The sequence below is a fragment of the Triplophysa dalaica genome, chromosome 16 (assembly GCF_015846415.1).
Source record: "Triplophysa dalaica isolate WHDGS20190420 chromosome 16, ASM1584641v1, whole genome shotgun sequence".
Classification (NCBI taxonomy): Eukaryota; Metazoa; Chordata; class Actinopteri; order Cypriniformes; family Nemacheilidae; genus Triplophysa; species Triplophysa dalaica.
In genome coordinates this window covers 17,340,428-17,364,407 of record NC_079557.1, presented here as the reverse complement: position 1 = coordinate 17,364,407, position 23,980 = coordinate 17,340,428, and the positions used below count along the sequence as shown (strand labels likewise).

The window sequence follows — 23,980 nt, the reverse complement described above, 5'->3', positions numbered from 1 at the left end:
CTCTGATCTTTTCATTCATCTTTTTTGACTTCAGAGGTGCGACCGCTTCTAATGTATTAGAGAAAATAGTGCCCATGTTGCTGGTCATGTCATCGAGCGATTCTATATCAGTTGGAAAGGTTATTAGAGGAGTCAGATCTGGCAAGTTCTTTACGAAACTATCTTTAGTAGTTGAGGTGATTGTTCTACCCTGTCGATAACGAGATATGCAACTGATTTCTGCAGTACGCAGTTTACATATAAAAAAATGGTGATCCGAAACGTCGTCGCTTTGAGGTATAACATCGATATTGGTTAGATCGGCTCCGCGAGATATAATCAAGTCTAGAGTATGATCAAGTCGATGAGTAGGTCTATTGATGTATTGAGTTACACCACAAGAGAGTAGTAGTTCTTTAAACGCCACAGCCAATGGATCGTTAGCAATATCTACGTGGTTATTAAAATCTCCAACAATCAGTACTTTATCGACGTTAACCAATAGATCCGATAAGAAGTCTGCGAACTCTATCAGAAAATTAGTGTAAGGCCCAGGGGGTCTATACACGGTAACCAATGTAAGAGAGACCAATGGTTTTTTACTTTTACTTGGAACAGTTATGTTCAACGCAAGCATTTCAAATGATTTAAATGTATGCATTGTTCTCCGAGTTACGGTAAGAAAGTCTCTAAAGATTGTTGCGACACCACCACCTCGACCAACCGGACGTGGCTCATGAATATAACCGTAGCTTGGTGGAGTATACTCAATTAGACCGAAATAATCATTTGGCTTAAGCCAGGTTTCAGTAAGGCAAAGTATATCAAAACTGTTGTCTGTGATCATATCATTTACAATAACTGCCTTTGGATTTAGTTATCTAATATTAAGTAGCCCAAACTTTAGTCGTTGGTTTTGCTCATTAAATATATTGTCTTTTGGTTTAATAATGATAAGTTTTTTTCTCTGACTTTTAAATAAATTATTATTTGGTTGTATTATTCGGGGGACAGACACAGTCTCTATGCATTTGGAAGCAGTAACATTCTTAACAGGTGGGTGAGAACAACACAGACTGTGGTTAAATGGTCTTTGAGATGTTATCAGACAGAATTTCCGCTCCAATGCTGCTGGGGTGCAGGCCGTCGGGGCGGAAAAGCCTCGGTCACTCCCAGAACAGATCAAAATTATTTACACATAGCAGCTTCTGTTCAATACACCATGACATCAACCAATTATTAAGTGTAAATAGTCTACTGAACTTTTCGTTCCCTCGTCGGTAAGTAGGAAGCGGCCCTGATACGATGATCCTCGCCGTGGGCGATACATTGCGAACAGTATCGACCAGACTCCTGAAGTCCCTCTTCAGGATCTCCGACTGCCGCATTCTCACATCATTCACCCCCCTGCGTGCAGAACTACGGCTCCCACTCTTGCATCGTCCTTTACAATCGCTGTTACCTGCGCAGAGACATCGAGAACACGGGCGCCAGGAAAACAGTGAGTGCGCACCTTACCTTCATTGAAGGAAGCACGTACGTTCCGGACAATTGAGTCTCCGATGACCACAGCGTTGGATTTCGTCTCGCAGAGGGCGGCAAAGTGGTTCCTCGTAGAAATCTCGAAGACCGGTGGCGGCGGTGGGGGAGAGGTCACACCAGTACTTCATGCTCTACCGGACTGTTTACACACACATAGCATCATATGCACTCTATACTGCTGACTTGCACACCAGGAATATTTACTGAATGCTCATTTGCACTAATGGACTACTTTCATAACTGCATTAACTCATCTACTGCACTGTAACTTCAATAACTGCACTAACTTATCTACTGCACTGTAACTGCATCTACTCATCTACTGCACTATAACTTCAATAACTGCATTAACTTATCTACTGCACTGTAACTTCAATAACTGCACTAACTTATCCACTGCACTGTAACTCTATTAACTGCATCTACTCGTCTACTGCACTATAACTTCAATAACTGCATTAACTCATCTATTGCACTGCAACTTTAATAGCTATGTCTATAATTAATGCACACTTAAATCACTTGCACTATTGTATAGTCTAATTGTTATCTGTTCATAACCAACTGTACATTTATTTTCACAGTATATAGCCTTCTGTATACATTTGAAAGAAAAAGTATGTGAACCCTTTGGGCTTACTTGGATTTCTTCATAAATTGGTCATAAAATGTGTTATGATCTTCATCTAAGTCACAACAATAGAGAAACACAGTCTGCTTAAACTAATACCGCACAAACATTATACGTTTTCATGTTTTTATTGAACACAACATGTAAACATTCATAGTGCAGGGTGGAAAAAGTATGTGAACCTTTGGGTTTAATAACTGGTTGACCCTCCTTTGGCAGCAATAACCTCAACCAAACGTTTCCTATAGTTGCAGATCAGACCTGCACAATGGTCAGGAGAAATTTTGGACCATTCCTCTTTACAAAAGTGTTTCAGTTCAGCAATATTCTTGGGATGTCTGGTGTGAATCGCTCTCTTGAGGTAATGCCACAGCATCTCAATCGGGTTGAGGTCAGGACTCTGACTGGGCCACTCCAGAAGGCGTATTTTCTTCTGTTGAAGCCATTCTGTTGTTGATTTACTTCTATGCTTTGGGTCGTTGTCCTGTTGCATCGTCCATCCTCTGTTAAGCTTCAGTTGGCGGACAGATGGTCTTAAGTTTATATACAGTACTCACACTGTATATCCTGCACTTGCTAATTGCACTTCTGGTTAGACCTAAACTACATTTCGTTACACTGTACCTGTATATGTGTAATGACAATAAAGTTGAATCTAATCTAATCTAATCTAAAGTTTTCCTGCAAAATGTCTTGATAAACTTTGGAATTCATTTTTCCATCGATGACAGTAATCCGTCTAGGGCCTGAGGCAGCAAAGCAGCCCCAAACCATGATGCCCCCTCCACCATATTTCACAGTTGGGATGAGGTTTTCATGTTGGTGTGCTGTGCCTTTTGTTCTCCACACATAGCGTTGTGTGTTCTTTCCAAACAACTCAATTTTGGTTTCATCTGTCCACAGAATGTTTTGCCAGTAGTGCTGTGGAACATCCAGGTGCTCTTTTGCAAACTTCAAACGTGCTGGTGTCCTCCCATGAAGTCCATTCTTATTTAATGTTTTCCTTATTGTAGATTTGTCAACAAAAATGTTAGCATGTGCCAGAGATTTCTGTAAGTGTTTAGCTGACACTCTAGGATTCTTCTTCACCTTATTGAGCATTCTGCACTGTGCTCTTGCAGTCATCTCTATTGTTGTGACTTAGATGAAGATCAGAACACATTTTATGACCAATTTATGAAGAAATCCAAGTAAGCCCAAAGGGTTCACATACTTTTTCTTTCAACTGTATATTGTTCATAGTACATACCGACTGTCATATTTTCATAGAACATTCCTTCTGTAAAGTTTTTTTTCATAGTACATGCCCACTGTATAGTATTTTCCTAATATTGTATTCTGTATTTATTCACACTGTATATCCTGCACTTGCTAATATCACTTCTGGTTAGACCTAAATTACATTTCGTTACACTGTACTTGTATATGTGTAATGACAATAAAATTGAATCTAATCTAATCGAATCTAAAACACAGCCCTTCGTAACAACAAAAATGCATAGTCCAAATTCAAAGTGTGTAGTAAAACACGGGGCTCTGGATTTGGAGACCCAGTGCAAGGCATGGGTTAAGATCTAGGTTAAGTATGTAGACGGTTGGCACGAGAACAGAATAACTATACTACACTACTGCTATTTTCTCCCACAAACATGTAGCCTACTAGAAACGTTCTAGTACGTTGGCTGCTCGACTGAGGACGTTTCCAGATTGGCGTTATGTCATGATCTTGTCCTCTTTGTAGTTGTCTTTCTGGTTCAGGCTGACAGGACCATGACAGCCCCATGTCTTTTGTCTTAGCCCTGCCCCCTTGTTTCCTTATTCATTATCCCGTTATGAGTTTACGCCCTTCACCTGTTGCCCTCGTTTTGCCTCTTTTGTTCCTCTTCTATTTCATGCCCTTGTGTTTGCTGTCCTTTGCTGGTTTGTTTGTCTTCATCTCTGTCTTGTCCTGTAGCCCCTGGTCTCGAAGTTATGTTAAGTCAAGTTTTGTTATGTTAAAGTTTTTTGTACTTGTTTTGCCCCTCTAGTGATTTTGAGTTATGTTTCGTCCATGTTAAAATAAATGTATTTTGTTGAAGAGCTTTCTGCTCTTGGGTTCTGTTCATTTCAGTTTCATGACAGGTCAGTCCTGTTTTGAATGGAGGTAGCAAAATTTGATAAGGTAGCATAAATTGTCAGAACACCGGCGCCCCCGCAGCGTTGGTTTGGTTTCCACACTGATTCTGGTGCATTTTTATCTTACATCATCAAAGATGTGCACGGAGCATGACAGAAAACATAACATGGATTATGTTCCATGTTATGAAAACATGGTTTTTTGTTAGGGCTGGGAAAGTGTATGCGTTATTATCACATTAATGCATTACTTAATCAAGGCAGACAATTATTTTATTATTTAACTTATTTTAAGTATTATTTTGAAAATCCGTTGCTCACTGGCTCTGAAACGTACAGACAAACCATAGGTCACAGTAGGGGTTGGATGTTGATCGGTACTGGCTGGGGAATCACCATGCGTCTCAATCAATGAGCGCATTTTGGGTTGGCCTAAGACTGCTGAAGCACATGAACCAGAAACACCAGAACTGAATGGAAAGTTACCGAATGCTTACATGGACATTTCGTTTTAAATCTCTTCATAATGGGGGATTTGATCAAACAAACCACTCCATTTTGTCCACCCTCCCCACAAAGATGTAATATGCACGGGTGTAAGAGGCTTATTTAATGCTATTATTTATAAATGGAAGGAAATTAATAGCCTGCAGAATACCAATATTTCCCTGGATAAGGTACAATACCGCAACGATAGTGAATTGTGTTGCGTGTATTATGTATTATTGTGAGGCTAATGCAGAAAACATGTTTAAACATGTTACCCTAGAGAGTCAGAGCGCAAACTACTAAACTTGAGCTCTCTTTCATGTCCACTGACTCTGAAACGGACAAAGGAATTGTGTTCTCCTTATATGAATTGTTAAGATAAAGAAAAAAGTAGTATGCAATAATTTAGTTCTTTAAATATGTGCTTTAAAAACACTATACAGTACACTTTACACTTTGTGTTGAAAGAGAGTGTATGTACTATAAGCAATAAAATCAATAATAATTTTTACTTGTATTTCTATTTCAAACTAGACAGAGTGATACAGTTTTTTTTTATTGCTAACACACAATTCATGCAACAATTCACTATTTTCTGACAACTATAAACACATTCTCAGAACAATACACCAACTTGTAAAAACCCCACACCAATCAGAATTTCAGGATAATATCCATAGCTGCACTGGTAATTGTGCATCCTAGAATCATCTAGGCTTTATACTACTTACAGTTAACACACAGTATAATCACAGTACACACTCTATATGAGGGAAATTTCTCTATTCTGTATCCATTAAACTTTATGTTTACACCCTCAAATTTGTATTTGTAGCCTTTTTTACCGGTTCCGTATTTTTGCAGAAATTATTATACTTTTACGAAATTGTGCCAAAGGTGGAGAGGATGCCATATATTTTTACATTGCCTCCTATTGGCAAATCACTTCACTGTATTGTTTCCTATACCTTATCTGTAAGTCGCCTTGGACAAAAGCATCTGCTAAATGCCTGAATGTGAATGCACTAGTTTTTACTAATTTGTTGCTATTATGCGTAGCAGAGTAAATGTTGACTTCAACGCTATTATCTCTTATTTGTGTTTTATTGAAGGATATCCGTTGTAATCGGATTAAAAGCATGAAGTGCGGACCCGGGTCTGTGCTGCTTTCATATTCATGCAAACCGCGCCACAGTTTGAGAGCAACCAAACTCAGACAACCTCCTTCAGGTAGTCTCAGGTTCGGTAGCCAGGTGCACGCCTGGGTTCGCTTGACAGCTTTCACATCAGTGATTTTCATGCGAAATGTGCCCCGTTCCGAACTAACACTAAGTTTGAAATCCACCTGAGTATTATGTGAAACATACCCAAAGGTCAAATCCATGAAGCGGGATTTTAAAAACATCAGTTTAAATTATCGGTTTCAGTCAGGGAATCATTTTTAGCTTAGAGGAAAATACATACTGTATTAAAATCATCATTAAGTATACACACTTTTTGGGGATCTGATTAGCAGAGGTGATGATATCATTGGCTCATATGTATTCGTCTAGGAAATCCGTAAACGGGCGGATTTACCCATTAGGCAAAGGTAGGCAATCAGCTGGGGCCCTAGCTAGCATGGGCCTCCAAAAGGAAGAGGTAGACCAATAAGCCATGCCAGCAGCCACGTGGAGCTCCAAGTAATCATCAAAATAGTAGGGATAACCCTGTAACTTTTTTACGTTATTAAATCTGTACAAATGCACCCCCCATTATAGATTAGAGTGGACCATTCCATTTGCACCATATATGTGCGAGACGAGTTCGACACCATCAAGAAAGATTGTTGCCAAAGTCTCTGCTTTTCCCCCACAAACAAACGCTACCGCTGCTCCGATAGCAGCAGTGACTCTCTCTCCCGCCGGTGAGTATTTCTCCATGAACACCGACAACACAGTTATAATGATTGACGACCAAAACATCTGTCAAACAAAGAGTTAGGTAGGAGAGGGCGGCCAGTTCAAAGGTAGAAAGGTTGTTTGACTCCGCTGCGCAGACGATAAAGCAGATAAAGTCATTATATATTAACGTCAGTACAGTGTTATAGATTCGTACTGTACGCACTAGTACAGAAATTTGGTCACATTTAAATGCATGAAAGGTCGTAAACCACAAAAACACAGGGAGAAAGGGAACACTTTGTATATAGTAATCCCAGATCAGCCTCAACCTTTTTGGGGTCCATCTCAATACGGCCAGGCTCAACAATGAATCCCAAGAACTGCACTTGAGAGGTGTGAAACTCACACTTTTCTGGCTTGACATACAGGTGGTTGTCCAGGAGGCGTTTAATGACTCTTCTGACGTGCTCTGTGTGTTCTTGGGGGAAGCCTAAAAGATGAGGATGTCGTCCAGGTAGACATAAAACATAAAAAGATTAAGCATATCCCGGAGCACATCATTGATGAGGGCTTGGAACACAGCCGGAGCATTGTGTTCCATAAACTTGCCTTCATTCTCCTGTCTTGCCAACTTTTGGTGCCATTACATGCCCACAAATGAGGCAGCAGCTTTCCCACAAGTTTCGTGATTTCAGTGCCGACAGCGATTGAGAGCAGAGAATACTGCTTATTTTTTAACTCAAGTATTTATTTAACTTATTTTTTATTTGATAAACTAAAAACACATATTTAATATTGCTTTACACAGACTTTAAATTGATAAAAAGGTTTACCACTTTCTTCCCTATGCAACAAGTATTCATTTGAATATCACACTGTTAATATCACTTCTCCCACTCATCTCAGCATTGATGTAGTTTATCGCCCCCCAGGTCCTCTTCACAACTTCATTGAAGGGTTAGATGTGCTGCTCTCTTCATTCCTGGAGGATGTCGGCTCTCTTGTAGTTTTTGGGGACATCAACATCCACCTGGAGAAACACTATGATTCTGACTTTCACACCCTCACCGCCTCGTTTGACCTCACATGCCTCACCACAGCCGGTAGTCACAGATCAGGAAACCAGCTTGATCTCATCTACACCCGTAACTGCACCACAGATAACATTCAAGTCACATCTCTTAACATATCTGACCACTTCTTCATCACTTTCAACATGCTCCTTTCTACATGCACTACACCTACACCACCACCTGTTTATTTCAGACGGAACCTTCGCTCTCTCTTCCCTAGCAACCTCTCTCCTAAAATGACATCCTCTCTTCCCTCCAATTTTGCATCTCTAGATGCTAACACTGCTACAGACACCTTATGCTCAACACTTACATCCTGTCTAGATAACCTTTGTTCTCTGTCCTCCAGACCAGCTCGTGCCACCCCCTCCTGCCCTTGGCTGTCTCACATCCTCCATGAACAACGGAATACACTCAGGGCTGCAGAAAGGAAATGGCGCAAGACCAAGAATCCGGCTGATCTAAGGGACTACCAGTCATTACTCTCCTCTTTCTCTGCTAGTGTTTTCTTTCGCCCCACTGACTGACACTGAAGTCACCAGACTTCTCTCCAGCCACCCCACCACCTGTTCCCTTGACCCAATTTGCTTGCATCTCTTTCAGGCCATATCCAGCACACTCACACCTGTACTCACACACATGATCAACACCTCCCGCCTCACCTGCACTTTTCCATCCACATTCAAACAGTCCCAGATCACGCCCCTTCTTAAGAAACCCACATTGGACCCCTCTACTACCGACAGTTACAGACCTGTCTCTCTTCTCTTCTCTATTTATTGCAAAAACACTTGAAAGGGCAGTTTTCAACCAGGAGTCTTCCTTCCTATCCCATATGACTGCACTGCTATCGGTCAGAGAAGAACTGCGGCTAGCCAAGGCAGAATCTAAATCCTCAGTCCTGATTCTGCTAGACCTTTCTGCAGTGTTTGACACTTTCAATCACCAGATTCTGCTAGCAACCCTGCCATCTTTAGGAATCTCAGGCACTCCTTTCCACTGGTTCAAATACCTCTCAACTACCTCTCCGGCAGTTCCTTCTGGGTCTCATGGAGGTGGTCTCTCTCCACTGCTCACCACATGATCACTGGGGTCCCTCAGGGATCGGTGCTTGGACTGCTGCTTTTTTTCCATCTACACGACATCCTTGGGACCTACATACGGGCACACGCCTTCTCACATCACTGTTATGCTGACGACACTCAGATCTACATCTCGTTTCACACAGACGATACCACTGTAGCAGGCACCCAGATGGGACATGGGACATGACCTCCTCAGATTCCGATCCGTCCCCCTCACTCTCCCTTAGAAAGGTGACAAAAATCGCTAAATCTGAGGAATAATCCATGTTTCCGCTGTGTACATTAGACCTTATATCCGCAGGGTTTTAAGGATCGAAGAAATTTATCCTTCACTGCTTTGGCTATCCTGAGATTCCCAGCATGTCTGTAACGGCTTATTTTTTTGAATAATCATTCAAATCTTAAATAAAAGTATTTAATTCACAAAAAAACGTTTTGTTTAAAAAAGTCAGACACGTCACTGCTGTATCCTGCTGTTGTCACCAAGCAACAGTAAGAGGGAGACGCAGTTAGAAAATCCTCCTCGAGGCTAGCCCGTCTCATTTCAGTTCAGTTCTTGGACTTTTGAGGCTGTATGCTTTGTAGACAAAGTCCTCGTTTTTAAGTCTGCGACCTTAGAAGATTGCAGCTCATTTTTGGAACACGGTTTGTGTGTGCTGCTGCTAGCCTGCTACGACTCCTGATCCCGCCCCCGGGGTCCTATGAATAACTATTAGCTGCCTCAATTGTGCCTGTAGTATCAGTAACCATAGTGATCAAATGTCTTTGTTTATAACTGAGCTGGTGATTTTGATGAGTTATTGAACTGAAATAAATGGACTCCATAACTGCCACACAAGGCAATGAAGAGAAAAAAAAAATAAGTATCCTATGCCTGTTGACTTTTCCCAGATGTAGCAGATCAGTTTTGTTATGTATTTTTATAGCTAATCTTGCACTTAGCTAACACAGCAAAACGTGGACAACATGACAAATAGTGGATTAACAGAGTTAATTTTAGTGCAAGCCATATGACCAAATGACGTATAATGACTGCTTGAGCACTAGTTAAAGACCAAATTATGCAAAATAACTAAATGAGATGAAATCATTTGCCAACATTTTGGTCCCCCCAGTTAAAAAATCCCATCTGTGACCCTTCACTGTAGCAGCTTGCATTACAGCCTGACTTTAAGACATCTCAGCTTGGATGAAAAAGCATCACCTCCAGCGGAACCCTGCCTAGACAGAACTACTCGTGTTTCTGGCACACCCCATGATGCAACACGATCTCACCATCCAACCTGGCAATACCACAATCACTCCTTACAAAACAGCCAGGAACCTCGGAGTCATATTCGATGAACAGCTGTCCTTCAATCATCACATTGCAAGGACAACACGGTCATGCTGATATGACTTATTCAACATTTGAAAGGTAAGACCCTGTCTCACTGAGAATGCGGCACAACTCCTAGTACAGGCCCTGTTAATCTCAAGGTTAGACTACTGCAGTGCTCTCCTTGCTGGTCTTCCTGCAAGGCTATCAAACCACTCCAGCTGGTTCAGAACGCAGCAGCAAGCCTCGTCTTACAACGGTCCAAAAGGTCTCATGTGACACCCCTGTTTTCATCTCTCTCCACTGGCTACCGGTTGAAGCATGTATCAATTTCAAGTCACTAATGCTTGCCTATAGTACTATCACTTGATCTGCACCAGCATACTTTCACACCATCATACACTCCAACACATCATCAAGAAGCCTTCATTCAGCAAACCAGTGGTGTCTTGTATTGCCTTCTCAAATTGGCAGCAAATAGCTTTCCCGCTCATTCTGCTTCACAACTCCTTCCAGGTGGAACATTCTTCCGTACTCTGTTCGGGCAATCACATCTCTCACAACAATAATAAAAACTACTTAAAACCCATCTCTTCTGCGAATGCTTGAATCTGTATTACAGATCGCTAATATAACAACTGAATTTTGAAGAAATAGGTATGGTACAGTTATTTATTTTAAGTGAGACGAAATCACAAGACAAATTCTCATAGTGAAATATAACTTCAATTAGATCAAATCACAATAATTATACTCTTGTTTAAAGATAAAAATATGATTTATATTGAACATGGTGAGGTATTTGTTGAAGCACCTTTGTGCAGTTTTGAAACATTTAACTTTTTTGTACTTTTTTTTAAAGTACTTACTTAGTTAAAATCACATTTCATAGGTGGATGTATGATGTTTATTATTATTGTTATTATCTGGTTTGCTTGTTTCAGGTAAAATGTTTAAATCATTGGACTTGCCACTGATTGTGGAGTTTATTCTAATGTTCTACAAAGACAAACCCATTGATTGGCTGCTGGACCACATCATGTGGGTGAAAGTGTGCAACCCAGAAAAAGATGCGGTAAGAATAAATTATATATGATATAGTTGCAAGTATATCAATTCTTAATTGTTTCTTTTTGTGCTCATTTGATAAAGATACTGTGTGTGGTTTTTTGGGGGACCTATTGAGAGAAATGCAATAAAATGTAAATAACTATGTCTTCAGAGGTCTAAATGATTAAATAAAGTAGAAGTGGATTCATTTTGTGAAGAGCCCACGTTTATGTTAGTTTTTGGTTCCCTTTTGGTTATTTTTTGGTAACCAAAAAATAACATTCTAACAATGTTCTTTACAGGTTTTATTTTTTGCAACCAGAAAATAACATTCCCAGAACGTTGCATGCTGTGTTTTTTAAATAACCTGAAAATAGCCAGAAAATAACCTGAAAATATCCAGAAAATAACATTCCCTGATGGTTCTTTTTTGGTTATTATTTTGCAACCACAAAATAACGTTCCCTGATGGTTCTTTTTTGGTTAATATTTCGCAACGAGGAAAATAATCAGAAAATAACGTTCACTGATGGTTCTCTTTTGGTTATTATTTTGTAACCAGAAAATAACGTTCCCTGATGGTTCATTTTGATTATTATTTTGCTACCAGAAAATAACGTTACCTGATGGTAATTTTTTGGTTATATTTTAATGGAAAAAATAGTCAAAACTGGTAAACGTCATTGACAGGTGCAATACAGAAATTATAAGATCACATTAACACATGTTATACTGATCAATTTAAATTATTAAATGTGCCCTTTAATGGCTGAAAATAATAAACTAGTTAAGCTAAATGAAAATACAATCATTTCTTTAGTGTGGTTGTCTGTTACTGTACGTGTGTGCACGAGCACATGCATTCTCTGTTCTGCCGTGCACTCCCGCCATTTAAAAATAAACATTCATTTCGTTTTACCTCACCCACTTAAAGATTAGTTTTGTGGTTTATTATTATTATTTTTTTATTCAAAAACATACAGATTACGTATATTATTTTTTGGTTCCTTTTGGTTATTTTTTTGGTATCCAAAAAAACGTTCTTTTCAGGGGGTTTTTTGCAACCAGAAAATAATGTTCCCAGAACGTTGCAGGCTGTTTTTTTAAATAACCAGAAAATAACCAGAAAATAACATTCCCTTATGGTTCTCTTTTGATTATTTTTGCAATCAGAAAATAATGTTACCTGATGGTTCTTTTTTGGTTATTATTTTGTTGTAACCAGGAAATTATTTTCTGGTTATTTTCTGTTTGCCAAATAATATCCAAAAAATAATGGATAAAACATAGCAAGGATGTATTCATTAGATTAGATTAGATGATTCAACTTTATTGTCATTACACATATACAAGTACAGTGTAACCAAATGTAGTTTAGGTCTAACCAGAAGTCCAATTAGCAAGTGCAGGATATACAGTGTGAATAAATACAGAATACAATATTAGGAAAAATACTACACAATAGGCATATACTATGAAAATACTTTACAGAGGGAATGTTCTATGAAAATATGACAGTCGCTATGTACTATGAACAATATATACAGAAGGCTATATACTGTGAACATTAATGTACAGGTGGTTATGAACAGATAACAATTAAGACTATACAATAGTGCAAGTGACTTAAGTGTGCATTAATTATAGACATTAGCTTTTAATGTTGCAGTGCAATAGATGAGTTAATGCGGTTATTAAAGGTACGGTGCAGTATATGAGTTAATGCGGTTATTAAGGTTACAGTGGAGTAGATGAGTTAATCCAGTTATTGAAGTTATAGTGCAATAGATGAGTAGATGCAGTTAATAGAGTAACAGTGCAGTAGATAAGTTAGTGGGGTTATTGAATTTACAGTGCAGTAGATGAGTTAATGCAGCTATTGAAGTTATGGTGCAATAGATGAGTTAATGCAGTTATGTAAGTAGTCCATTAGTGCAAATGAGCATTCAGTGTAATATTCCTGGTGTGCAAGTGAGCAGTATAGAGTGCAAATGATGCTGTGTGTGTAAACAGTCCGGTGGAGCAGATAACATGAAGTACTGGTGTGTACAGTTCAGTCATGAATGGCAGCCCTGTAGTGCAATGTAAACAATGTAATAGCAGCATTGAAGTTAAAGTTATGAGGGGTATTGGAATCAGTGGGGGGCAGAGTTCAATAATGAAACAGCTCTGGGAAAAAAGCTGTTTCCTAGTCTGCTGGTTCTTGTCCGAAGGCACCTGAAGTGCCTACCGGAAGGCAGGAGAGTAAACTTTCTTTGAGCGGGGTTAGAGGAGTCCTTGAGAATGCTGAGAGCTCGACGCAGACAGCGTTTCTTCTGATTGTTCCTCAATGTAAGAGAGTGTTGTTACTGACGTGTTATGAGGCCAAACGGACCCGAGAAAAATATTTTTTGCTAACGTTCTTGGAACGTTCCCCTAACATTAGTTTCTGGTTCGCAGAACGTTTTTTTAAGGTTTGTTTTTGGTTATCTTTACGGAAATAGAATGTTAGGTTCCTAGTTTCCATAATGTTGGGATAACGTTCCACTTACGTTAGTTTTTTGTTTCCAAGAATGTTATAGGATCCAGAAACTAACGTTCTATTAACGTAAAGAAAACTTTCCTGGAGAACCAAAACCTAACGTCAGGGGAACGTTCTGGGAACCAAAAATTGTAAGCTGGGTTGTGTCCCTCGTATCAAAAAGGGTCCAAATTTTCTTTTATTAACCATGCAATTTTTTTTATTTATTTTACTTCTATATATCCAGCTGCTCTTAAGAAATCTTAGTTACAAATCTTGTATATGTTTGTATTCATATTTTGTATGCCAGCTGTTATTCTTATTATGTGTGTGAGATCTTGCTGCAGCCTTACTTTCCCTAAGGGGACAAAATAAACTGAACTGAACTATTAAAGGGACTATTCACCTAAAAATAGAAATTGTGTTATTTTTTACTTACGCTCGAGTAGTTCCAAAACTGTATCAATTTCTCTGTTCCTATGAACACGGAGAAAGATCTTTGGAAGAATGCTTGTAACCAAACAGTTCTTGGCCACTTACAAAATTACAATGGTATAGTCAGAAGTGCCCAAGAATTGTTCTCTTTCCTACATTCTTCAAAATATCATAATTTGTGTTCAACAGAACACAGCAATTTATAAACCAATCATACACAACTATTATTTTTTTTACAAATGTTCCCTGATCCTTAAGAAGGTAACACAATTAATTTAAAGTCAGGTTGGTGATAACCTCGAAAATGTTATTTGGTGTCAATTGTTATTATTTTGTTGTATTGGAAACATGTATGTATATTTTGTACCTTCATGAAGGCATTACTAAATGACAAAATAAGGTATTTAAACAAAATAACAACAATTTAAGCTGGTCACTCAGGCAAAAAGTTTACTCGCACCTTATTTTTAATGTATGGTGTTGACTTTTTGAGCATCAGGGAACGTTTGTTTCTTTTGTAAAAGTTGCGTATCTCAATAATATATAGTCACTGGTAAATAGGAGTCATTCACGCAGAAAATGCTTAAGTAACAAAGATTGTGGAGGAGAAAATGTTTTTCTGAATATAAGTAGACAGGAGGAGAGTACCGGAGGATTGGGGTCGGCTGGTGCCAAACTCTTGGATCGGGAAAGTGTGGGAGTGGAGGTTCGTGGGGCTTTAGGACGGTAAAGCAGGGGACTCCAAGGAGGGGGAGACTGAGAAAAGGCAGGATTTCTGGACTGGGGTGATGCAGAAGGCAATTGTCCAGAAGGAAGGGTGAAACACTGCACGGAGCGGACTGGAGTTTACTCGGGGGATGATGTAATAGGATAGGATATGGGGGTACGCAAGGAAGAGACAGACCCAGGAACAAACATGGACACTGAGTGAGGCAAGGAACTGGACATTGATGAGTGTGATGGATATTTGGAGAGTGGAGCTTGCTTGGGAAAGGATATGGGCACTGGAGCTGACTTGAGCAGAGATCTGGGTGCTGGGGTTGATTCAGGAAATGGAGCTGTAGACGACCCTGAAAACTCTGGATGTGGCATGGATTCTGCAGCAGGTGCTTGTGGAGAGGTGAGAAACCCCTTCCTCTGCTTCTTCCTCCAAGGACGGACTGCAACTCTCTCGCCTGCTGCAGGGGATGCAGCAGAAGACACTGCTGGCCCTGGGGTGGTTGCAGACAGATCAGGGCCTGCGTTTGTGTATGGCAAAGGAGCAGTTGCCATACCCTAGCATTCTGAAAAAATCAGTGGAAAGAAAGAGTGCTAAACAATGCTCTTCACATATAATCAAAATTGATTAGACTACTATATGTTAAGCACTGCTCGTACAGTAGCTTATGTGTGTTCAACCTCATGTGAAGTTGCGTTGCGAACACATTAAGTGGCTTTTCTGATTGGATCCCGCTTCAGCGTTATGGGTAGTGTAGTTCTTAAAGGCTGTTAATTTGGCAATATTATTTTTTTATTAAAAAAAATACATAACATACTGTATCTTCTGCTCAAACCAGATATAAATATTGGATGTGTTTAACTGTCATCTTTGAATTATAAAAAAATGTACTCAGAGTGCCAGATTGACAGATTGAATTGTGCAGTCACAGTTTATTGCACTAATTTTCCGCGCATCTTTTGGATTAGTATTAGCTGTGATATGATTTAGATGAACTGACATACACTGCTCTGACCTTGCCGCTACCCACTTATGCAATAAACTCCACTGTCACAAGGAACGACATGTTTTATATTGATCCTATTTGCTGTTCATTTTAGTTTATGCTTGGCCAACATTTTATACTTGTATTCGATTAACATAGTTGGTGGTTGTTATGAAAACATCTGGCTGTGGGTTTGGAGCGATTGTCACTCCCAGTATAATTGGCAAATGGTTTTGTGAAGTGTACAGAAATAGCTTGATAGAACTCTAATTTAGTAGATTTTTGCCGTAGAAATTTAAGCTTGAAAAAACACTTTTTCAACGGCATGAGGGTTGGGTTTGGTATCTGTGCATGTTTGTGCATTTTTTTAGTTTCGTGGATCATTGTACACATTTTATCGAGATATGATGTCTATTGTTCATGCTTCCGTTACTTTGGAATTTCGTTGTTACTTAGCTATACCATAGGGTTTTGGTATAACGCCGCCACTGAGACGGATGCAATTGATTTAAGAAGTCGCAGGGATCTCTAGATTTTGAGGCAGGCTAAGCTGGATCATCCAGACTTGAGACACCCAGGATGCAACCCTCTGGGACAGGAGGCATAGGAGATCGTAAGGGGGTTGTGGGAAGAGCCAGTAGAGAGGTGGTTGCACATCGAATGGAAGGGACCGGGTTCTGGCAACCATTCTGCACATTCTGACGATGTTGCCGCAGTTCCAACAACTTCCATACAGCAACTGGATATTTCAGTTTTTTCTTTAATGTTTTTTGCAGGTTTCTGAAGAGGGGACAGTCGAAATCTGCCCTTTTGTCATGATTTTGTGTTGTAAGAAATTAAATACTGAATGCTTGATGAATGAACTGTTAAACTCTGTTAACCCAAGTGTATTGGAGTTATACTTAAACAAATATTGAGATAAAGTGTATTAGTTTAGATGACACAAAGCAATTTACAAACCTAAAAAAGTGTGTGATGTAACATTTAAAATCTTACATAGACTGCCTTTTTAAATTAGAATAGACACTTGTTGTTGAACCCACAACACCTGCCAATTTTTACAGGAGTAAATGTAGTGTAAATCCAGGGTATATCATCAAAATGACTTAACTGGAGGTATATCGGAGAATGTCTTCATTATTGTGACACAAAAAAACCTGTTCTTTCTGCTCCACAGAAACATTGTGATAGACAGAAGGCAAACCTGCGCATCCGCTTTAAGCCGTCTCTCTTTCAACATGTCGGAACACACTCTTCCCTCGCTGGAAAGATCCAGAAACTCAAGGTGATCTATTTGGTGATAAATGTTTTTAATTTTATGCTATGTGTTTAATACATCGCAAAAACGCATGGCAGGTGATTTTCCTCAAAACTATTGGTCTCTCCAGAAACCTTAGCCAAATTGCAAATAACCAAACCTGCAAGACAGCTAATAAAAAACAATATCCTTATAAATCAGAATGTTTTCAGGCTGTATTCCCTCCAAGTAAAAGACAAAGGTAAAAAGCACTCATAATATCCATGGTGACGTGTGTTTCTGTGACCTGCCCGCATTGATTTTTTTCATCGGCTGGCTGGCAGATGACTTCGTCTGTTTATGTGTTTTCTTAGGACTCTGCTTACTGCACTCCTCCTCTACCTTAGTCATAATTCCTTCCCAAATCACTAATTAATAAAAAAAAATTATGTTTCTCAGATGAACCTCTGGCATGCTTTCACACAACCTAGTTGCTTGTTAATGGCATCCTCGCTTCAGTTTATGTGTATACCAGATAGGGGTCGCAATGTAATATAAATGTCTGTTGATGTTTAATGTACAGTGATGTTTGCGGCCTAGTTTGTCTTGCAAAGCCCATTTACGAAAATCTTGAGAAATGCATCATATTGTGATATGGTGAATGGGAGCATGCAAGGATGGGAATTATGTCTTCAATACAAATTCAGTATCTTGGAATTGGTCCCAGTTTTGAAACAAAGCTATAAATCTCAGTCCCCAGTATTGCATCTTAATGAAACACAGGGGTAATGGTAGAAATGGTGCCCCCAACTGAGGTATAGTCATTGTTTTTGTAGTGATGGATTTTATGAATTATTTAGTTTAGGACTGTCACAATATCACATTTGTACTGCACAATTATTGTGGTGAAATGTACAATATTGTATTATATTATTGTTTTTAACAACAAAGCATTGTGTTATAATTATTGTTAAGACTATTATTGTGATGTAAAAAATTATATATTGAAACACGTAGAGAGTAGAGAGGACCCAATTGCAGGCAGCGATAGTGAACACAAAGACTTTTATCAATCAATAATAAAAACACCCACTTTGGGGGAAAAACAAATTAAGGCAGTATACAAAAAATAAAGACTTCCCACGAGGGGGCAAAAAACAAAGGGGACAGGATAAATGTAAACCACTCATATTTAATTAAGAAATCAAGACACGTGGCAGGGCAATCCAAAGGGTAGTTAATCCAGAAGGTATGGTGGCACACAAAGCCTCAGGGAAAGGCAGGACAATTGACACAAGGGCATTTTAAAGGGCAGCAAATCAAGAGGGAACAGGTGCGGGCATGAAATCATTAATAATACTAATGAGGAAACAAGAGGGAAAGCGCATGGCATGTCTAATACAAACAATGCCATGTCTTTCGCACACTAGACACGTGGGTCTGTCTTGATACTGCCACTAGACTCGAGAACTATGAGTAGAAAAAGGCAGAATCATCACATAATATTTATTTTTTAGGGCCCATAGATGCAATGCTCTAGGTTTCAGTCTAGTTTGAGGCCCTTAACATGTTCAGAAACTTGGCACAAACATCATAGTCGATGGCCATTAGGCCTGGGCAAAGGTTGGCACATGGGTGTGGCAGGAGGGCTGTTTAGCGCCCACTAAAACGGAGCACATACACTTGGTGCACAGATCACAAACAAATGTACGCATTTCTACGAAACTTGGTACATAATGTATATAGCTCTCATCAACCTGAACAAATTTAACACTTTCAACTAGAAACAGGAATTTGGGTTAATTTAATTATTATGTACATAATTATTTATTACTTATTTGGAGATTCATGCTATTGTCACCAAATAATACATTTGGAAAATCAGGGAAACTGGAAGTGTGATATAAATGTAGATTAAACTTGAGCTGTATGTTTAGTCATGGGGTCTTATCACATTGGTGTTGAGTCTTAATCATAGCGCCATCAAATGTGTGTTCATGACGACTTTTTTTTTCTTTTTTTGACTGAATGTTTATTGGTTTTTAAGAAGAACAACATACAACTGAGCAAACAAAATCACATACATTAAAAATAATCCAAATAATAATTATGATAAAAAAATGAAGTACAAAAAGAGTAGAAAAAACGTGTATGAAACAAACCCAGCCCTAGGATAGTGTGCCTACATTACAACAACATTAAAGGGGTGATATGATTAAAACATCATTAATCTGTGTTTCTGGTGCAATAAAATGTGTTTATACATATTAAAGGTTGAAAAAACCATCATAAATTAGTTTTTCACACAAACTGTACATATTTAGGAGTTCACCTGAGAAGATAATGAAGATAGCAGGGGTAGTAAAAGTATGCGTGTTTGGCGTGCTGTCCGGGGAGCGGGTTCGGAGCAGAATCGGGTGAACCCAGAACTCTACCCCCAATGGGCCCCAGTGGGGGCGTTCGCAGCAACAATGCTATCTTCGAAATGCATGGCGGCTGCTGAAGCAGAGCAAGGGTTGGAAGACCAGGGGTGGTCACTGCGGTGACACTGGCTTCTAGCATGGTGGGGGGAGGAAAGAAATTATGCATTGGCAGAGTGATGAAGCTTGGGCCCCTGTGGGGCGGTCGCGTGGTACAATACTGGATTCTGGGTAAGGGGTGCATTCGAGGGAATTTTGGGGAAGGAAAGACGTTCTGCAGCGGCAAAGTGAGGGATGAAGAAATGGCCCCTGCGTGGCGGTCGTACAATAAGATGCTGGCTTCGGGGGAGGGGATACGGGAAAGGAACATGCAGAGAGGGGTCAGCTGGGGGTAGGAAAGATGCTCTGCAACGGCAGAGTGAGGGATGAAGCATGGGCCCCTGCAGGGGCTGTCGCATGGTGCGATGCCGGCTTCTGTGGAAGAGGAAGGGGTAAGGGAAGCATGCAAGGGAATTTAGGGTAGGGTGGACGTTTGGCTGCCGCAGATTGAGGAAGGAAGTGCCTTCTGGGGAAGAGGAAATAGAATACTTCCGGGAAGAGGTAAGGGAAGCATGCGTGGGATTCAGCTAAGGGGAGGAGAGACGTTCTGCTGCGGCAGAGTTAGAGATGAAGCGCGATCGCACAATGCGATGCCGGCTTCTGGGTAATGAGATGGGGAAGGGGAGCATGCAAGGTAAGAAATTACTGGGGGGAAAAGTGCGTTCTGCTGCGGCCGAGTACTGGAGGGAGAGCATGTATTATGTGGCATGGAGTGTGGGCGCCTCTGGTGAAGGGAGACACTGTTATGCTGCTTCATCTAGCTGGAGATGCTTGGTGGGTGGATGAAGGCTGGTGCTGAACAAGGTGGGTGAGGAGGGTCCGGTGTGCTTTTCTGATGAGGGCACGGTCGGTCCTGATGTAGCGCTTGAATGCGTCGGAAAACCAAAAGCCGAGCGCTTGGATCTGAGATTGTGTGAGACCTTTTTGGGCGGCCGTAGTTAACGCGCCAATGCAGAATGAATGGGTGGAGAATAGATCCGCCGGGACACCCGATTGTAACTGTGATAAACTCACTTTAACTACCACCGCTGGGGAAGTAGCACTTATACACCTACATTTACACACACACCTACATACCGCACTCATTAACCGCTACCCTCCTTTTCCCGTTAGCGCTGTCGGGGAAGTGGGTGCACACGCAACACCGATGGCACATGGACACATTTTTCATCTCTTCACTTTCCCACTTTCCATAACTGTTTCCATACATTTCATACATACCTGCACTTTGTCTTTGTTTCGTCTTATGTTTGTTAGTTCAAGTGTGTCAATTGTCGTCCAGTATGATCGGCAGACTCGAACAAACTGACGTCAACAAATGGAGCCCAGGAGAGGGCTTATAAGAGGACTTGCCTTTAAGGCAAGTCGATGCAAGAGTGCAACTGTGGTGCCTCACGCAAACTCTAAAAACCTTTCATAGTTTTGTTTGATTCTTATTGGTGAAGGATTAATTTGCTACTTTAGTTTTCTTTTCTATTTTATTATTTCGTTTGATACTTTTGGGGTTTTGGTAAGCACGACACTGGAAATAAACATCACCTTGCACAGAACTGTTTTAGCGAGTGTGCCATCATTTTTTCATCTATTTGAATTCACAAATTCCTCCCGAGGACGAGCTGGTGGGTTCGTTTGCATCACAGTAACAGAACTGATTTTAGATGGTTTTGGAACAAAAAACGAGATGCGGGGCATTTAGAATGGAGATGGAGCTGGAGCCTGTGACGTCCTGTCCTGCAAGGGTTTGGAACGGCTGGATAAGTGAGCAGAGTTTGAAGATGTAAGTAAAATGACCTTGTCTGGCCTGGTCTGTCTTACTTTTCTTGATCAAGAACGAGATTGTGTCAGAATCGAGTATGGACAAATCAGAGTGGTAGGGTGAACCGAAGGGTCGAAGTGAGATGTGGTAGTGAATTCCGACTCTCTGAGAAAACCAAAGAAGGCCAGGATAAATATATGGCATCAAGGGTGCGTGCATAGTGGGAGTGGTAGCCTCTGCGAAGAGTAGAGATGCATTTGGTTAGGACCTCTAAGGTGATGGGTTGTCTGGCGTCTCGGGTATGAGAGGTGAAACGTTTTGAAGTTCCTCCAAGCCGTGAGGTACGAATGGAGGGTCCTGTGAGAAACGGCGTGGATGATTGAGTTTAAGGAGTTCTGGAGAGTTTTTACTTCCAGAAACGTGTCTGGTCGACAGGACAAACTGATCGCACGCCGAGATCCACATTAAGTGTCTCTTACAGGGCATTAGGGCGAGCGAGTGGGAGCGGCCCTTATTAATGCGATGTACTGTCGCTTTATTATCGCAGTGGACGCTGATTTGCCAGTGGCCTGTTCGTCACAAAGTTATTGGTTTCAACAAAAGCTAGACCACTACCTGTTGAGAGAAAGGGTTCCTTTTTTTCATTTGATTGTCAAGTATTCGCAGAAGAGATGGGTTTTTAGTAGTTTTTTGAATGTTGTGAGAGAAGTTGTTGAACAGACCGAGTTAGGAAGAATGGAAGACAGTCCATTTAAATTTTAAGTACAGACCATACAGAGATTTATCATAAAGGGTTGTGGAATTTATTGTTAAATGCATTAAATAACTGTAGTGGAGTAGGCGGGGCGAGACCGTGGTTCGAGACCGGTGAGTAATTGTGACTGACTCCAGCTGTGCACACACCGGGCTCGAATCACGTAAGAGATTGGGAGCATATAAGAGAACGAGCGACTGGACCGTCGAAGAGAGAGGACCGGGCCCGAACATATGTTAAGTTTATATTTATGTTTGTGTTGCCTGCAGTCGTCCGTGAGGGGCTGCTGGCTGTTTATTATTTATATTAAATCTTTATTTTAAATGTCTGCCGGTTCCCGACAACTTCCTTCCTTTTAATGAACCTTGTTACCATAACATTATTTGCAACGTTTTTTATTTTAATTTTTATTTCAATTTTAAACACAACCTATAAACACAATTTCAAAGCTAAAGAGTTTGCCCTTTTAGTGTAAGGAAGAATAATAGTTTTTTTTTGGCAAGTGTATTTACTTCATAACTTTTTAATTAATTTACAATATTCACACATTCATTCCGCTGATTTGACAAATAATTGTAAATTACATGAATCACGTACTTTAAATAATTTTTTTTCCATCTAAATCTGCATTTTGTTGTTTGCATCAGTGTATATGATCAGTCGTTTAACATTTCTTTTGTACCAGTGTGCAGACTGAATGGGGAATTATGTATTATGTAAAATATAGCTTTTTGTAAAAGGTTGACTTGGCACCGGTTCTGTTCATAATTTTTATGGACAGAATTTCTAGTCGCAGCCAGGGGCCGGAGGGCGTCGGGTTTGGGGCCCACACGATTTCATCTCTGTTCTTTGTGGATGATGTCGTCGTACCGGCCCCATCAGACCAGGAACTTCAGCATGCACTGGGACGGTTTGCAGCCGAGTGTGAAGCGGCTGGGATGAGAATCAGCACCTCCAAATCTGAGGCCATGGTTCTAAGTCGGAAAAGGGTGGCTTGCCCACTTCAGGTGGGTGGAGGGTCCCTGCCTCAAGTGGAGGAGTTCAAGTATCTGGGGGTCTTGTTCACGAGTGAGGGAAGAATGGAATGGGAGATTGACAAATGGATCGGTGCAGCTTCTGCACTAATGCGGTCGCTGTACCGGTCTGTCGTGGTAAATAAGGAGCTGAGCCACAAGGCGAAGCTCTCGATTTACCGGTCAATCTACGTTCCTACTCTCACCTATGCTCATGAGCTGTGGGTCATGACCGAAAGGACAAGATCCCGGATACAGGTGGCCAAAATGAGCTTTCTCCGCAGGGTGGCTGGGCTATCCCTTAGAGATAGGGTGAGAAGCTCAGTCACTCGGCCGCTGCTCCTCCACATCGAGAGGGGTCAGCTGAGGTGGCTCGGGCATCTTTTTCGGATGCCCCCTGGACGTCTTCCCGGGAAGGTGTTCCGGTCATGTCCCACCGGGAAGACCTAGGACACGCTGGAGGGACTATGTCTCCCGGCTGGCCTGGGAACGCCTCGGTGTCCCCCTGGAAGAGCTGGAGGAAGTGTCTAGGGAGAGGGAAGTCTGGGCATCCCTGCTTAGACTGCTGCCCCTGCGACCCGGCCTAGGATAAGCGGTAGAAAATGGATGGATGGAAAAATAAAGAGGATTATTCCTTTTTGTGTATTATGAAGCAAAGCAAACAGAACTGGTGACAGTGGACAATCCTGTCTGGTTCCACGTTGTAGATCAAAGGCAGGGGAAAGCATGCCATTTGTTAAAAATGAAGCTTGAAATAACCTATAAAATATTTGAATCATTTTCACAAAATCGTGAAATTTAAGCCCTTTTGGCACCACAGTCTGGCCGATTACCCCCAACTCAACTTTATTTATAAAGCTCTTTTTACAATTTTCATTCTTACAAAGCAGCTGTACAT

The 23,980-nt window shown here is 40.7% G+C and overlaps 1 protein-coding gene across 1 annotated transcript in view; it reads left to right on the top strand.

The window, feature by feature from the left end:
- Positions 1-23,980, top strand: part of mgat4b (alpha-1,3-mannosyl-glycoprotein 4-beta-N-acetylglucosaminyltransferase B) — a 268,079-nt gene that overhangs the window by 215,652 nt on the left and 28,447 nt on the right. Inside the window, exons 9-10 of the mRNA XM_056769376.1 lie at positions 11,060-11,190; positions 16,981-17,088. Coding sequence (XP_056625354.1) covers positions 11,060-11,190; positions 16,981-17,088 — 239 coding nt within the window. The remainder of the gene's footprint in view (positions 1-11,059; positions 11,191-16,980; positions 17,089-23,980) is intronic.